Raw genomic sequence first — 17,247 nt, 5'->3', positions numbered from 1 at the left:
ATATATGAAAATATAATAGAATAGAAAAAAAAAACACTGAAGTCTAAGGGATGATGATTATGGCTTAGGAGCAAAGTCTTGTGGGACCCTATAATGATTAAAGAGGGAGCAGTTTTTAAGATCGTGGGTTGGGTGGCCATTTCCACGATTACCCGCTGACCCAAATATATGCGTGCATGCTTCATTTAACAAAACTAAATTAATTTATATAGAACAAAAGAAATTGCTTTTCTTTTTTCTTTTTTGTTTTCTCTAACATTAATTAATATGAAAAATAAATAGAGGGAAGTGGATCAATCTTATGCGTAAAGTAGAAGTTACAAAGATTGTATGCATTGGTTAGTAGGCCCTAGACGTAAGCCACTGACAAAGCATGACTTCATCCTGATTTCATATTTTCATTTCAATTCTTGCTTAAAAAAAAAAAAGAATTTTGTCTTAATTTAATTTACTAATCTGCATAACATCACTGTATGTATGTTCCATGCTCTGTTTTAATAAGGATTAATTATTTGATTAGTCTTTATAGTTTATTAAATTTTTATATTTTATTTAATTTTATAATTAAATTATTTTTTAGTGTAAAAATTATTAGAATTAATTAAATATTTTTTTTATAAATTAAAAATATTTATAATTAAAAATATAATTAAATTTTTTAATAAATATAGAGAATTAATTTTTAGAAATTAATTTTTTATGTAATTATTTTTATTTTTAGAGAATGTAGAGTTTAGAAATTAAAATTTATAATTTAGAATTTAAATAAAATTTATAGATAAAGAAAAATGTGTGTATCTGAGTATTATTAATTCGTTCCTACATACACAATACATTAAATGTATGTATGAGAAGAAATTGATAAGATTACTATTATACGTAACATGATGATACCAATTCAAGTTAATGAACTAAAATAAAAATAAAAAATCCTACAGTTGTTTCTATATATTCCTTGCTTCCCTTATTCACAAAATGTTGATTATGAAATCATCATAATATGCTATATAAGTTTTATATATCTAATTATTTATTATTCAATAGTAGTGTAGAGTCTTTACTTTGAAGTGAACTAAAGCTAGCGTCCCGTCGCGTAAAGAAAGATGCATAGATATCAATATTGAGATTATAAGAAAAGTAATCATAACAATGATTCTGGAATTGTATATATGAAAAATCTTGAAATTGAAAAAGATTGATAGAGGAATGATATAAAAGTATACATATGCTAATTATAACTATCATTTCTTGCTTACACTCACGTAGTCAAGTTAATGTGTATAGATAATAAGTTCAATCATAGCTAATTATAATATGAATTTTATTTATTTAATTAATTATAACCTTTGTATATATTATTGTGTATTCTAGTATGTTACAATATTGATGGCACAATTTTTAATTATTTCTAAAAACATTACTCTTACTAATGTCTTAATAGTGTGATATTACATTAAAGTTAAATTCTTTTAATGTTTAATTATTCTATTAGTCCTTATAATTTTACTAAATTTTTAATTAAATTTTTATATATTTTTTTAATTATATCTTTATACTACTTTTAATTTTATAATTAAATCTAATTAGATTTTTAATTATAAATACCTTTAATTTGTGAAAAAATATACAGTTATAACGCTAATATTTTCTATCTTGAGAAAGACTTAATTATAAAATTAAAAGCAGTGGAGAGTGGATGAACTCAATTGAAAATAAAAATAAAGAATCTAATTATAAATTTAGTAAAATTATAGGTATCAATAGAATAATTAAATATTTTTTAAGTGAATAAAAATACTAAAAGAATTGTTATTATAACAAAGATTTTTCTTTCTTTTTTGATCTATTTCTATATATACTTAAACATAACATAACATATGACATGTGATGTGTGTGTACATGGTAGAATTGAAGATAATAATTATGAATAAAGTGTGGAATGAATAATGATTCAATGAATGAATTGGTATTATTATTGCAGATAGAGATAACATGCAGAGGACAGAAACTTTTACCATTCTTAACGTTGCAGCATGTGAGGGATAACATTTGGACTCAGAGGGACACTACCAACATAACAACAACATCAAGACCTTTGCTTTCAGATTCATCAACCACAGATCATGTCATGGTTCTCCATTACAGTAGAACCAATGCTTAATCACAACTCATCACTTTAATTTTATTGTATCCTTGTTATTAACTTATCTAAACCATTTTTTTTTTACTTGTTCTTTTAATTTTTACTTTTCCAATTTTTCTATTCTAATGGGTTTTGATTATTATTATTTTTTTTTGCTTCCTTTTTTTAAAAAAAAAATCCCCCATTATTGATGACATGAATTAGGGTTTTGGGGTGGCAAGTACTATTATTGTTGCCCATAACATTTTTATTCTCATATATATATTATGAGGTGGGTGGGGAATTATTACCATCATAATCAACTGTATTATCAACAACAAAAACTTATTAATCTAATTTGATCCACTAACCACTATTTTCCCACTTTTAGTTTGTTTTTATTCTAATTTAAGTATTGTTGTGTCCAGCTAAATGCATGTCATATCAATACTTTTATTTGGATACATGCATGTGTTTTTATTAGCAACATCTAACGTGGGTACAGTTCCTTTTCCAAATTTGTACTTAACAAATTTTAATTCAACATCTATAAAGTTCAACTTTATTTGGTGCAAGTGCAAAAACATATGACATGTCCATATAGCTTCTTCTATATTAAGCATAATATCTCTGAATTTTTCAGTTTTTTTTTTTTTTTTATCGCCCCGCAAAAGAGCAAAGCAAAGAGTCAAGTCTATATAAGTTAAAGGAAGACTATGCTAAAACATAAAAGTGGTAGAAGTGAGTATATGAAAGCAAACATTAGGGTTCAGTTATTTTTTATTTTCAGTTATTTTTTATTTTTTTCCCCCAAAATTAATGGTAGTGAAAGATTTTTCCTTTTATGTTTTGGGCCATACGTGGGTTTTTTCATAGATAGAATAATAGGAAGATTATGGACTTTCTTCTTGGTCAACGATAAGAACTTTTTTTTGGTCAGGAATGATAAGAACTTATGAGCTAAGAAAATTGATTTTGAGCAGGCCAGCAATTTGGCAATTCAAAATATAAACAAGAGTCCAGGCCCAAAAAGAGCAGAAAGAAACTTCATACGGCCCATATCATCTTAAACCATAGCTAGTGATTTCCATGAATCTACCCTATTAGAGCTTTTGAGTAGACAAATTAATGGTGTTTATAGTGTGCTGAATTCAAAATATATAACACATCATTGATGTAATTACCTTCGCAAAGTTTTGAATGAAGTTGTAATTATTTAGAGCGAGATTTAGAGTTAAGTAACATCACATATGAGAAAAAGAAAGAAAACTAAGAACTACGAGGACCTCCATTTAAAAGCACACAAGAGCCTAATGTGAAAATAATACAGATCAAACTCACCGACATTATGCAGAAAATTAACTGTGCCTGAGAAAATGGCTATCTAAGTCACAAGCATAGTCAACTATAAATAAAACCATCAAATTCATCCAAAGTATATATAGTGTACATGAGGCAAACTGATGAGTGATGACAATCATCCTATTATTTCAACTTAAAATTCATCCAACGTTGCAAAAATGTGAATAAAAAGACCTCAACTATAAATAAAATCCAAACCTCATACAAAGCAAAATTAAATGACTAATCACTTTCTATCATACCCAACATTCACAACCACATAAAAAGCATGTACCAGTAGCTTTGATTGTGGATTCTCATTTCTCAACATGATTATCAGATCAGCATATATTGTCTAAGTCCAATTTTATGTCTCCCATTGCATATGTATGCATTATCTCACCATAAAACAACTATAAGATTATCACAAGTTTTGTATCAAAATTCAAAGCTACAAACTTAAAATATAGATTAAGTGTATGAAAGGTTAAACATAGCAGAGAAACAATAATCCATGCCTCAGACATTGTATAAAAAATGATTATCAATCACTTCAATTGCAGAAACCAGAAAATCTTATCAGGATAACATCCAAGTTATCCTACATGATCAAGTAGCTGAAAGATTAATAGATTAATCAAAATGGAGGACAACACATTATCCAGCCTGTTAATTTTGATTTTCAGATACAAGATTACAAAGATCTTCAGCTCAATCCAAGCTCCACATGCATAATTAGAGCACAGAAACATCAAACAATTGAAGACTCAAATGAATGAATAGATATGACACCTCCATCAAAAACTAGTTCAATTGAGTAAGGTAACAGAACTGCTACTAAAAACAGAGAAAGAAAACAAGTCATCAAAAGCTTCAACTGAAGATCAAAGTATATAACAACCATTGCTATTCATTCATACTAACCAGAAACACAAAAGGAAACATCTTACACATGCATATATCTACATCAACTATATAATTCAAGGTAGCACAATAAGAAAGAGAACTTAAGATTTAGAAACCATAGACACACACTTCACATTAACAATTTACATTACATACATACATGATCATGGAAACCCTTTCCGAAGCTTCTGGATCGCAGTGTACATTTTCCTTCTAGAACCAACGGCATTGATCCCCATATCTTTGAGATCTTCCAATGTCAGCATCGGAAGAAGCTCATCATCCACCTCATGAATCTCAAACATCGGAGCGTACCTACTCAGACCTAGCTCCAGCAACCACGACCTCACCCCCTCGCACTTCCTCCCTTCCCTCGAATCCGATTCAACCACGTCGTTTTCCGAAACCCTAGCTCGATCCGTGTGCCTCCCTATGTGCCAGTAACCGTCGTCGTCGTGGACCGAGTGCACTGGACTGTCATCGTGATAGTCTTCATCTTCCTGCTCGTAATCGAAATCACGGTAAGCTTCTTCTTCACCGTTGTCGTTGTTGTTGTTTTCTGTTTTTGCTGCTGCTGCTGCTGTTGTTACTGCGGTTCGAGGAGCGAAATTCGATCTCACACGCTTTGTTGCTGTTGAAGCTCGCTTCGATTTACCGCGTTTGTTACCGAATTCAGCGATTTCTTCGCCGCCGTTAGGGAGGTTCGTTAGGGAACGAGCCTTCGAGTTTGTCCTGGAAGGTTCTTTCGAGCGGATACGCCAGCTCCATGGAGGCATGCTCGGGCGGCGCGTGTGAGTTTCATGGTTGGTTGCGGAGGCGCGTTGGTCTCCGATCTCTCCCAGACGAACGCTTGGACGGCGTTGACGTTTCGGAGCGAGTGGCGGAGGACCGGGATTCTCAGCGGCGGGCTGCTGCTGCACCGTTGTCGTCGTCGTAGGATCCGCTGCCGTTTCCTCCGGGGCGGAAGGTGCGGTGGCGATTGGAAGCTCCGGCGGCGGTTGGAGTGTTTCGGGCTCAGCCGCCATTACAGTTACAGTTGCAGTGAGAAGGTGCGCAGGATAAGGGAGTCAAGGAGTTTTCCGGTGAGGTGAGGGCGCAAACAGTGCGATACGGTTCCTTATGTCTTGACCGTTGGATGGTTTCCGAAATTTGTGGTAGTGATTAGTGTATTATGTGGAGGAGAATGGTCGTAGATTCAGGATTGGAACAACCTCCTGAAAGCTAAATGGGTCCATTCGCCAATTGCCACGTGTGACTCACTAATTAATCATAGTGGATTCTTCTTTTAGTGTTTGAATTGATTAGTGATAATGACGGAGTTGATAATTTATTTTATTTTAGGTAAAAATTTATAAGCAGAGGTTAATGGTTTACTACGATTCTGCAGAAATGTTCCAACTCCTCGCGAAGAGTAGAAGAAATCAAGAAGAAAAGATACAAATCTCCATAAAAAATCACCTGAAAAAAATAAGAAACATTATTCAAGGTATTGTTTTACTGTTCTTTTAGGTTTTAAAAGATTTCAAAAAAAAATATACTGTCTCCCCCTATATGCAGAGATTAATCCAAAATTTAATTCTAAATTTTTTTTTACTAAAGATATGAGACTCGAACCCACAATTTCTTAATTGAGTATAGGGAGACTATGCCATTTGAGCTATTATTCATTGCCATAAATTTAATTCCAAATTAATGTCTCAATAAATGTGGTATTGCATGAATTGAATTTTTATGTTACGTACTTTTGGAAGGGGGTTTCGAGTTTTTAATTTGAATATAGAACCAAAGAATGTGTTGAACTCGCGTATGGGGAGGAGGGGTACTTCACCTCGTTGTGGGATCAGATGAAGCAGAATTCGGACTTTGTGAGTTGTGTCCCTGAGAATGTAAAAAAAAAATTACCCAGAACAAACAAAACGGAGGGTCCGAATTTCATGTTTCAGATTTCAAATTCCATCAGCTGCAAATCGGACCGGATCATGCGATTTGTGAAGCAAAATTTCGTGAACAAAGAACTCGCATGGTCCGAGTTGTATACTCTGAGTTTTTTCAATTTTTTTAACACAAATTGGACCCTCCAATTTGTGTACTCCCACAATTTAAAAAAACACAAAAAATTATCATGTTAAAGTAGATCACTTATTTTACTTCCATATCAAAATTTTTTTGCCTTCTCTCAACAAGGGATTCAAAATGTTTAATATAAGAAAAGATCAATTTTATGGTGTCTATGAGTTTTTGCCTAAATTTTATTTAATTTATTTTTTGTAATAAGTTTTAATTTTTTAAAAATTATTTATTTTTATATCTTTTAAATTAAATAATAACTTTTAACCATTTTTAATAAATAAGTACCAGTGTACCACCTTTAGGAAATCATAGCATTCACCATAAGAAAATTATTGATTAAAAATGGAGAAGTATTTGAAATAATCCTTGTCCATAATAAACTTAGGTGGATTTGCCATTTAACTTGTCTACATTGTTGGTATAGAAAAAAAATTAATATTACTTTTAATCTATTATTTAAAACTTTTAAGTTTAGTTTTGTTCAACGTTTTTTAATTTGAATATGGAAGTTTTTAATTTGAATATGGAAGTAAAATTGGTGTTGAATTCGAACATGGGGAATACAGGTACTTCACAGTTATGTGGTGTCAGTAGAACAACTCGGAGGGTCCGGCGTTGGATATTCCATTTCATGAAAAAATTGACAACAACAAATAACTCGGAGGGTCCGTTTTCTAGCTTCCAAAATTCATATTTGCTCAACCACAAGTCGGACCATACGATTTGTTAAGCAAAATTTTAAAATCAAACGACTCGCATGGTTCGATTTATGTATTCGGAATTTTTTCAATTTTTTTAACACAAATCGAACCTTCCGATTTGTGTACTATGAATTTTTTTCACTTTTTTAAACACAAATCGGAGGGTCCGATTTGTGTACTCCCACAATTTTAAAAAACACCAAAAATTACCATGTTAAAGTATATTACATATTTTACTTCCATATCAAAATTTTTTAGCCTTTGTTCAACTATGTACCAAAATAAATATACACATATACCATATGTTATATATATATATATCACATGTGAACATGTTCTAGGCTTCTAGCTAGCTAGCATGCCATATGAATGTGAAGTCTACCACAAAATAATCATAAACGTAATAATAACGACACTCTTCTCAGTTCTCACTCCAGATATATGTCATCTTTATAAAAATAAAAATAAAATGAAAAAGAGAGAAGCTGAATCTATTTGATGTTGTTTATTGAGAATTTAAGATTAAGATGCCCGTGGTTTGAACTGAAAGGACAAGTAGAAATATTTTTCTGTTGGAAATGAAAACGATTGTGTCAAGCAACTTGTGGCAATTCTTTTCTCAAGCACACTTTAATTTTTTTAATTTATAAGGACGTAACTATCTCTCACTAGTTTCTTTTTTGGCCAAATATTATTGGCATTGTTGCCTTGCAATGAAATGTGGGATTCACTTGTTTTCCCTCAAAAACAAAGTAGGATATTAGAGTGCAAATGAATGTGAGATATAAGTGCGACTTAAGCTATATGTTTTGAGGTGCCAATGAGCCTCAATTGTAAGAAGTGTGTGAGTGTGTTGTGTACTTAGAATTGAGAATTGTCTAATTTATTGAGGTATTTAAAATTGGGTTGCCCGATCCATTAACAAAAAAAAAAAGCTATATGTTTTGTGGCCGATGATCTCACAATGTCTTTGTTGTAAAGGGTTACAGTGAAAATTATTAAGATGTTTATAATTCTTTTCTCAGTATATAGAAAACGTTATGTTAAATGGCAATACTCTTTAGTTAAATCGCAAGTAAATATTCAACTTGCTTACTCTCTACTTTAAAATAGGATGAGATAATTTCTGTCAATAAAATATATCTGATCTTATTTTTATTTCTGACTAAAGTAAGTTAAGGTGGTCTTTTTATCATTTTTTAAGCCAACATAGTATTTAACTTTAATGAAAAAAAATTTGGAAGTATAGTACAAAAGAAGTTGGGTATTTTTAATTATCACTAAATGTGATTAGAAGATAAATAGTTTAAGAAAGAGTAAAGTAAGAATAAAGAGAAATTATTAGCATTCATCAAGTATGACTATTGAATTCATGTACTAGCTTCTTGCACTATTTTCGACGTTGGACTTATTAGCTTCTCAAAGACACACCTATTAACTTACTTTAATTAAAAACAAAAGATCAAATCGAATATATTTTATTGATAAAGATTATTTTATTTTATTTTAAAATAATCTCTTTAAAATTTAAAAATTATTTAACCAAATATAATTGTTATTATTTTGATTTAGTAAAAATTATTTTTAATTTAAAATTTAATTAAAGTAATCTTTAATCAAATATATTAAAATTAAATTATCTAAATCTTTTATTTTTAGTTTTTTATGTAGTTACCAACTACCAGTCATAATTTTGCGTATAATCTTTCTTGATAATTTCAATTTTATAATCTTTAATTTCGAATCCAAAGTGACCTATTGTGCATAAGATAAGAAGATAAGAAATTTTTTTTTTAATCAAAGATATGAGACTCGAATTCGCAATCTTTTAATTGAGTATGGAAGACTATGTCATTTGAGTTATTACTCATTGGTAAGAAGATAAGAAAATTTGGAAAGATAGGAGACTCGAATCCGCAACCTCTTAATTGAGTATGGGGAGTCTATGCCATTTGAGCTATTACTCATTGGCTTAAATTTGGAAAGATTGGAGACTCGAACCTGCAATCTTTTAATTGACTCAAATAGCATAGACTCCCCATACTCAATTAAAAGGTTACGAGTTTGAGTCTCCTATCTTTTCAAATTTTTGCCTAAAATGATATAGTCTTCCCATACTCAATTAAGAAGTTGCGAGTTCGAATCTCTTATCTTTAATAAAAAATAAAAAAAAGATAAAAAAATTAATAGATACTATAATAAAAATTTTATAATTATTTTTATATGAATATATTTATTTTTTTGACTTTGGACAATAAATTGTATGGTTAGATTAAGTTAAACGAGAGGGGCAAGAAAAACATGCCTATTCACTTAGAAATCAAAATCACGACCGCAAGAATAAATACATAGCCTAGTGCGTGTATCACACTGCACACTCTTACCACTGTCATTCTCAATCCAAGTTGCACGGTTCCTTTCGGGGATCACTGACGTGTACGGTCCAGATTCAAAGTCGAGTCACAAATAGATTCTCCCTCGTGTGATCCCTATATAAACCTTCCATTTCTTCTCTCTTCTCTCTAATTCGCCACTCTCACGTTATTATGTTTTGTTTTTTCTAATTGAAAAGGAGAATTATTATTACGATTTTTTCGCATTTCTTCTTTCTCAGCGAAAAAAAGTTCTATTGCTTCATCCACGCTTCGCATCTGAAGACCTGAACACCTTCTAATTCCCGATCTATCTCGTAATTCAGATCTGACACTCCGCGAAATCTTGGATTCAGTTTGATTTTGATTGCCTTGGTTTTTTTTTTTTGAACATTGAGAAACCCTAAATTTCACCAGATCTTGAAGAAACACAACTTGGAAACCCTAACTTTAAATTTCGCCCTAAAATCCGCGAGTTTGTTTTTTATTTTTTATTTTCTTGATTTAAAACAGAGAGAGAGAGAGAGAGTGTGTGTGCCTTTTTGTGTTTATTGTGGGCTGGATTGGATTTTATTCGATTCGATTGGATTCATTTATGGTTTTTAGATTTTCTGATTGTGAGAACTTGAAGGCTATAAAATCGGAAGGTATGGAGAGGGGGGTAGGCGATGTGGAAGAGGGTGAGATTTCCGATTCTTCTATAGAAGAGATCACTGAAGAGGTTTTCAAAAACAAAGAGGCTGCTAAGTTGAACAGCAGCAACAGCAGCAGCAACAACAACAACAAGCAAAAAGGAAGCGATCCTAATGTTTGGACTGTTCATGATCTATACTCCAAGTACCCTACTATATGCCGTGGCTATGGTTTGGTTAATCTAGCTTGGGCAACAGCTGTACAGAACAGGTCCCTTAACGAAATTTTTGTAATGGACGTTGATCCTGATTCGAATGCAAATGCTAATGCCAGTGCTGCCATGTCTTCCAATCAATCGTCTTCTGGGTCTGCTGGTGTTAAGGAGAATGCAAGTGAGGTGGTGATTGTGGATGATGATAAGGAGGAAGGAGAGTTGGAGGAGGGTGAGATTGATGATGATGGCGCTGACCCTGAAGCATCAGTTACAGAGAGGGTTCAGAGTGTTGGTGAATGTGGTGTAGTTGCTTCTGATACTGATTCCACATCTGATAACCTCAGTGTTAGGGAGGTTCTTGAGGGTGTTACAGTTGCTAATGTGGAGGAGTAAGTGAAGAACTGTTGATGGGTTTTTGTTTGTTTCAACTAATTTGCTGACATTGGAGTTTATTCTCACTGAATCGATTTTGTTTTATTTGTGGCTATTTGTTCTTGTAGATCGTTTGAGGGGACTTGCTCTAGGCTGCATAAAACTTTGCAGCGATTGCCTGATGTGCTTTCTGGACTTGAGGTTTCTGAAAGGGATGATCTTGTTCTCTTGGCATTTAAAGCAGTTGAATTAGTATATTCTGTAAGACCCTTGTGATTCCCCCCATGTGGCTTCTCTAGATATCATGTGTTGCTCTTCTGTGGATTGTTTCACGATATTTACTTGTTCATTGTAGGTATTCTCCTTCAAGGACGGTTCACGAAGGGAACAATGCAAGGATACCATTTTAAGGTCCTCAACGTATAAATTTTTCACTCAGTAGTTTTGTATTCTATGAAGATACAAACTTGAAGTACCTTCTTTCACTAACATGTGTCGCCTTGGTTGAAATTTCTGTCAGATTACTCTCTTTGGTAAAGGATCAGCTTGCACAATTGTTCTCTCCTGATAATATGAAAGAGGTGATGCTTCATACAGTTTAGTTTTGGAAATAATTTTAACTTCATTAACACAATGTTCAATCTAGAGAAAGTAAGGTAAGAGTCAGAAACATTGTTTCTCAATTATGCAGATTCAGGTAATGATTTCTGCTGTTGATTCTATTGGTGCTATAGACAATATTAAGGCTTGTGCCAACGAGACACAACTGGTGATCAAGGAGATAATGACTAAGGAAATTTCAGCTGTGAAAGCTGGGGAATTTGTTTCTTCTAGCAAGCATTTAAACACTAATTCAATAGGTTCATTGGAAGTTTTGAAATATGGACAAAGTAATATTAAAGGCAGAGGGATTCTACTCCCACTGTTAGACCTTCACAAGGATCATGATATAGACAGCTTACCATCACCCACGCGAGAAGCACCGTCATGCATTCCTGTTAGCAAAGCATTTTCTGTTCAAGAGGGAACGGTTGGATCTAGGTTGCCTGCTAGTAAGATAGAGTCTGGGAAGATGGAAGTTGAAACCGAAGATTCTAAGTTTCATCACTATGAGACTGATGCTTTGAAGGCTGTTTCCACATATCAACAGAAATTTGGTAGAAGTTCTTTTTTTACATATGATAAACTTCCAAGTCCAACACCTTCAGGTGATGGTGGAAATATGGATGTTGATGCAACTGAGGAGGTCTCAAGTGCTCCTAAGGGTGCTTCTTTGAGAAGCAATAAGACAACCATTTCAGAGCAACCACCTGTTTCTTCTAGTTCTATTGATGGTTCTAGTGTGCATGGACTGATTACCTCAAGAACTGATGCTCCAGTTTCTGGATCGTACCCTATGAAAACATCAGCTAAGAGTAGAGATCCTAGGCTGCGATTCATTAATTCCAATTCCAGTGCTACCGAACATGCTGGAATGATGATGTCAAGAAAGCAAAAGGCTTCTGAAGATCCTTCTCTCGATGTTGCCGTAGCAAAGAGACTAAAAAGTTCATTGGAAAATACTGAGCTTAATACAAGAGAAATAAGAACTACAACTGGAAATGGTGGTTGGTTGGAAGAGAATAATGTTATTGGGTCTCAGTTAATAGAAAGGAACCATTTAAAGGAGAATGTGGATTTTCAACCCAGAAATACTATGACAGTGAGCAGTTCCCTTCCTGTTTCTGGTAATTTCAATGTGACTAATAATGGAAAGGAGCAGGCACCGGTTACAAGTAATATCAACCCAGCTTTTCCTGCTTTGCTCAAGGATATTGCTGTAAATCCAACCATGTTGCTAAATATACTTATGGAACAACAGCAGCGATTAGCAGCTGAAGCCAAAAAGCCATCTGATCCTGCTATGGGTACGGTGCAATTACCAATCCAAAATTTGGCAATGGGGCCAAATACAACCGTTAGTATTGGTCCATCAATGACCGCTGGTATTCAGCAAAAGTCAACTGGACCCTTACCGGTTTCATCGCAAGCAACTTCGACGGTAAATATGTCTTAAAAAGTATTCTATTGCTGCATGGATATGGCCACATGTACTGGTATACAGTATGTTGGTTATAACAAATTTCTTAAAGTTAGGGTACAGATGCATGTCCATATGAATCATATTCACAAACACAAACAATAGCATAATTAAATAAGACTTTAGTGCCTTAAACTCTCAAGCTTTCAAGAAAGCATTACAAAAATATATTAAACATGCAAAAATGTCAACAGTAGTAGAGGATTTGAGGTGGCAAAGTAATGGTTCGATCCACTAAAGTACAAACCATATAGTCTTCTACTCTGCTTGCAGCCTTATATTTTCCAAGTATCATCTTGGATTTAAGTTTAACATTACCACGTTTTTTCTTTGTACTAAATAATCTGGTTCTGAATATGGCAACCATTGAGGATTATCCATGTAACATCATAGAGTACAAACTGCTTAAGTCAAGTTCGAATTATCTATTTCTTCTATTCCTCATTATTGAGAGGTCTAACTTTAAAGTTTTAACTTCTTTATACTCAATCTAAACTAGGTTTTTAATTTTAACTCTTAATGACACAGACACAAATCCTACAAGATGATCCAGGGAAGATTCGCATGAAACCACGTGATCCACGGCGTATTCTCCATGGTAACTCTCTACAGAAAAGTGGGAGTATGGGGAGTGAGCAATTCAAATCCGATATATCCCCTGCATTAAACAACCAGGGAACTGGGGACAATGTCAATGCCCTGAAACCAGAGGTTCGAGCTGAAACAGAGCTTGCACCACCTGATATTGCCCGACAGTTCACCAAAAATCTGAAAAATATTGCTGATATTGTGTCTGTTAAACAAGAATCTTCTAGCATATCTTCTGCTTCTGTACCCCTGAAATCTGATAGAGCAGAACCGACGGCTGTTGTGTCTACTGCTCAGAACCTGTCGACTGGCAATGCATCAGCTTCCTCAAAGTCTCAGGGTACATGGGGAGATGTTGCGCATCTTTTTGAAGGCTATGATGAGAAGCAAAAGGCTGCTATTCAGAGAGAGAGGGCTAGGAGGATAGAGGAACAGAATAAGATGTTTGCTGCTAGGAAATTATGTCTTGTTTTGGACCTAGATCACACCCTTCTTAATTCTGCTAAGGTAATTTGTGTCGATGGGTTGTCTGTGTATGGAAATTTCTATAGTTGCCTATTAACCTTTTTCTCAGTTTGTTGAAGTTGATCCCGCGCATGATGCGATATTGAGAAAGAAAGAAGAGCAAGACCGAGAAAAGACTCAGAGACAACTTTTTCGCTTTCCACATATGGGAATGTGGACTAAACTAAGGCCAGGGATCTGGAATTTCTTGGAGAAGGTAATATCAATTCTTCAATATGCTTTAAGCATGACATCATACTGAGGCTTGATTTTGAAATAAAAAATTTACTTATCCAAATGCTATACAGGCTAGTAAGCTATATGAGTTGCATCTCTATACAATGGGGAACAAGTTATATGCAACAGAAATGGCAAAGATCCTCGATCCAAAGGGAGTTCTGTTTAAAGGCAGAGTTATTTCTAGAGGTGATGATGCTGATTCAGTTGATGGTGATGAGAGAGTTCCCAAAAGCAAGGATTTAGAAGGGGTTTTGGGAATGGAGTCAGCTGTCGTAATTATAGATGATTCTGTTAGAGTCTGGCCTCATAACAAACTTAACCTGATTGTGGTGGAAAGGTAAGTGAAGCATTCATATTAAACTTACAGAAGTCTTTCCTGCTTTCATATATTTGGTGGTTCCTTCATCCCTGTATTAAGTTAAGATATTATAGGTACACATACTTCCCCTGTAGTCGACGTCAATTTGGACTTCCTGGCCCTTCTCTTCTTGAGATTGATCATGACGAGAGACCTGAAGCTGGAACTCTAGCATCCTCTTTGGCAGTAAGTTTATTGTTTTTTTCTTCTTTGGCAGGCAGATTTAAATGATTTGGCAGTGCGTAATCACTTCTTTTCCACAAGCAGGTTATTGAGAAAATACACCAAATCTTCTTTTCTTCTCCATCCTTACACGAAGTGGATGTAAGAAATATCCTAGCGTCAGAGCAGAGAAAAATCTTAGCTGGTTGTCGAATAGTATTTAGTAGGGTATTTCCTCGTGAAGAAGCCAATCCTCATTTACACCCATTGTGGCAGACAGCTGAACAATTTGGTGCTGTTTGTACAAACAAGCTTGATCATCAGGTTACTCATGTAGTGGCAAATGCACCTGGAACTGATAAGGTATCGTTTGACTTCTACTCTGGGTGTTGTTATGGTGTCTCTGCCTGTCTACATGACATAATTTTGATATTTATTTATTTATTTATTTGTATCAAGCATATAGAACGGATTTATTTTTTTGCAATATTGCAGTGAATAATAGACTCATAATAGTGATGCACTTGATGGAATAAAATTGGTACCAATTGCAGCAGTTCAGTGCGAAAACGCTCATTGGAAGTGTTATTATTATCTGTGGTTTAATCCAGAGAAGTGGATAGTAAACCACGGTTATCCACATCCATATATGTGATTCCCATTTGTAACAATTTGTTCTTGAATCATGGTGTATCAAATTGTACTTGGGGAAACTTCAGCATTTGCTTTCTTATTTTTGACAAAATCAAGAGGATAGTGCTTTTTTGTCTCTTAAAGCAAGAAGAAATTCATGAACGTCAAATGCATTTCTTTCCTTAACCTGCTCCCACTTGGACCAAACATGTGAAATCCTACCAGAGTTTGATTTTCTTAATTTTGATGTTTGACTGGTGCACTTGCTTTTTCTTGTCTTCAGCAGGTGGCTTGGGCTGCTAGCCAAGGAAAATTTATTGTGCATCCTGGATGGTAAATATCTCTTCTCTATAACTATTTTCCTTTGGCCGGTTTTTCCATCTAAATTTGACTTGCCATTCTAAATTTGACTTGCCATGCTTCTTTCTCCCTCCCTCCATTTTGTATAAATAACAGGGTGGAAGCATCTGCGTTGCTTTATAGGAGGGCCAACGAGCAAGATTTTGCCATTAAATTATAAAATATAAAGGACCTAATTCTCTTTGGTAAACTAAAATATGTGAAACATAAATCAAGAAACACATTGATTTTGGCTGGGGGTTGTGAAATCATTAGATCAGAACTGGTTAGAGGAGACAATTTTGACCCTTAAGCCCGCCCGTTGGAAATGGCAGTTGGCGGGTGTATAACTTACACTCCGACTGGCCAGTAGCTCAGGAGATGACGGTGGACTGTATGGATGGCTAGATGATTCTTGGGGGGGGAATTTTTCATCTGGTTTTGGTGCCGAAGTTACCTGAAAGAAAGGATGAGTTTAACTGATTGCGGAATTAGGTAAGTGAGAGATGGTGTGGCTTGAGAATGGCTTCCAATAAATTTTGCTGAGATGGGTGTCAAGAGTGAAATTACTGATCCAAAATTTAGAAGGGGGAAATATGTATTGCTGACTAAGCAAAGGTAATGGCCTAAACTATAGGGCTAAAATGTGAAAAAAGAGGTTTATACTGAGGAGATATTGACTGAACCTAAATTAAGGAAGAACAACTCCTATATTAGCAGCAGTTCATGGAGAAGGGGCCCTGGAATTTTTTTTCTTTATTTGGGGGGAAGTGAATTGACAGATGACAAGGAAATTAGTCTGATAAATTCAAAGTGTAGATCAGTGTCAGTGTATAGTTCAATTCCTAGGGGCCTAAGCTTAATCAATAATCAACCTACCATCCCACCAAAACAATAAAAATTGGAAGGGATGGTGGAGGATAGAAAGTTGATTAGGAAAGTTTGCCTTAACCATTCCGAAAATATGGTCAGGTCTGTGTCAATCTGGTTGCTTTGCTGCTTCTGCCTTCAATTCATTTCAACATTGAGTTTCTTCACAACAATTCAATTGGGAAATAGCAACATTTTTTCTAAAAATGACAATATTATTCTTGATGTCATAAATTTCAGTGAATTGAGTTTAAATGGTTTATAAATTCAGAAGCTTACAGTAACAAGGAGTAAGAGTCTAACAATTACTACCCAAATAAGGACCACGGAAAATGATAACCCCATCCAGTTGTGTCATGTTATGGTCTGTCTAATTTTGGCAATATTAATGATTATTTCTCTGTCTGGCTCTCTTTGCTGGCAAGAGTGTCCATAGACTGACATTTTGTTGTAATTGAAGTGTCCAACAAATCTCACTCATTTCAACGTTTAAAAATCAGTTGAATAATGATAATAAAGTTCACAATTCAGGTTGATTAATTGTTTAATTTTTAAGTCACATAAACTATACCTTAGAAATTATAATGGTTTTACAAGATCTTTAAATGAATAAAATGTCAATAATTTGACATAAATGCCGATTTTATATTAATTGATATGATTTTATAAGACCATTTAATATTATTTTATTCATAATGTTAAGTAAATTATATGAAAAATAAAAATATTAAAGAAGATATTA

General features: G+C 33.9%; 3 protein-coding genes across 4 annotated transcripts in view; 2 read left to right on the top strand and 1 right to left on the bottom strand.

Annotated features, from left to right (window-relative positions):
* LOC107638185 (uncharacterized protein DDB_G0271670) overlaps positions 1 to 4,543 on the top strand; it is a 16,702-nt gene extending 12,159 nt beyond the window's left edge. Inside the window, exon 4 of the mRNA XM_016341351.2 lies at positions 1,982 to 4,543. Coding sequence (XP_016196837.1) covers positions 1,982 to 2,161 — 180 coding nt within the window. The 3' untranslated portion in view covers positions 2,162 to 4,543. The remainder of the gene's footprint in view (positions 1 to 1,981) is intronic.
* LOC107635582 (protein bicaudal C homolog 1-A) lies at positions 4,312 to 5,675 on the bottom strand. The gene has a single exon (XM_016339091.2). The coding sequence runs from the start codon at positions 5,392 to 5,394 to the stop codon at positions 4,534 to 4,536; it is 861 nt and encodes a 286-aa protein (XP_016194577.1). The 5' UTR covers positions 5,395 to 5,675; the 3' UTR covers positions 4,312 to 4,533.
* LOC107635581 (RNA polymerase II C-terminal domain phosphatase-like 3) lies at positions 9,645 to 16,735 on the top strand. Of its 2 annotated transcripts, none has more exons than XM_016339089.2 (12): positions 9,645 to 10,748; positions 10,860 to 10,992; positions 11,087 to 11,142; positions 11,252 to 11,312; positions 11,423 to 12,772; positions 13,340 to 13,906; positions 13,974 to 14,120; positions 14,212 to 14,480; positions 14,576 to 14,687; positions 14,769 to 15,026; positions 15,580 to 15,629; positions 15,753 to 16,735. In XM_016339089.2, exons 1-12 carry the CDS (start codon positions 10,108 to 10,110, stop codon positions 15,814 to 15,816), a joined length of 3,708 nt encoding a protein of 1,235 aa, XP_016194575.1. In that variant the 5' UTR covers positions 9,645 to 10,107; the 3' UTR covers positions 15,817 to 16,735. The 2 variants fall into 2 exon arrangements, with proteins under 2 accessions (XP_016194575.1, XP_016194576.1); XM_016339090.2 differs by having other exon boundaries at positions 9,646 to 10,748; positions 15,583 to 15,629.

Source organism: Arachis ipaensis, chromosome B04 (assembly GCF_000816755.2).
Source record: "Arachis ipaensis cultivar K30076 chromosome B04, Araip1.1, whole genome shotgun sequence".
In the NCBI taxonomy this organism is placed as follows: domain Eukaryota; kingdom Viridiplantae; phylum Streptophyta; class Magnoliopsida; order Fabales; family Fabaceae; genus Arachis; species Arachis ipaensis.
The sequence above is the reverse complement of the archived record's forward strand: the minus strand, read 5'-3'. Positions and strand labels throughout refer to the sequence as shown.

What these genes read in the sequence shown, in the direction of transcription:
- LOC107635582 (XM_016339091.2), bottom strand. Translation starts at nt 5,394, where the DNA reads ATGGCGGCTGAGCCCGAAACACTCCAACCGCCGCCGGAGCTTCCAATC.
- LOC107635581 (XM_016339089.2), top strand. Translation starts at nt 10,108, where the DNA reads ATGGTTTTTAGATTTTCTGATTGTGAGAACTTGAAGGCTATAAAATCG. An exon ending in ACAGTTGCTAATGTGGAGGA is followed by an intron (nt 10,749 to 10,859) that starts GTAAGTGAAGAA and finishes TTGTTCTTGTAG; the next exon opens with ATCGTTTGAGGGGACTTGCT. An exon ending in CTCTAGCATCCTCTTTGGCA is followed by an intron (nt 14,688 to 14,768) that starts GTAAGTTTATTG and finishes TTCCACAAGCAG; the next exon opens with GTTATTGAGAAAATACACCA.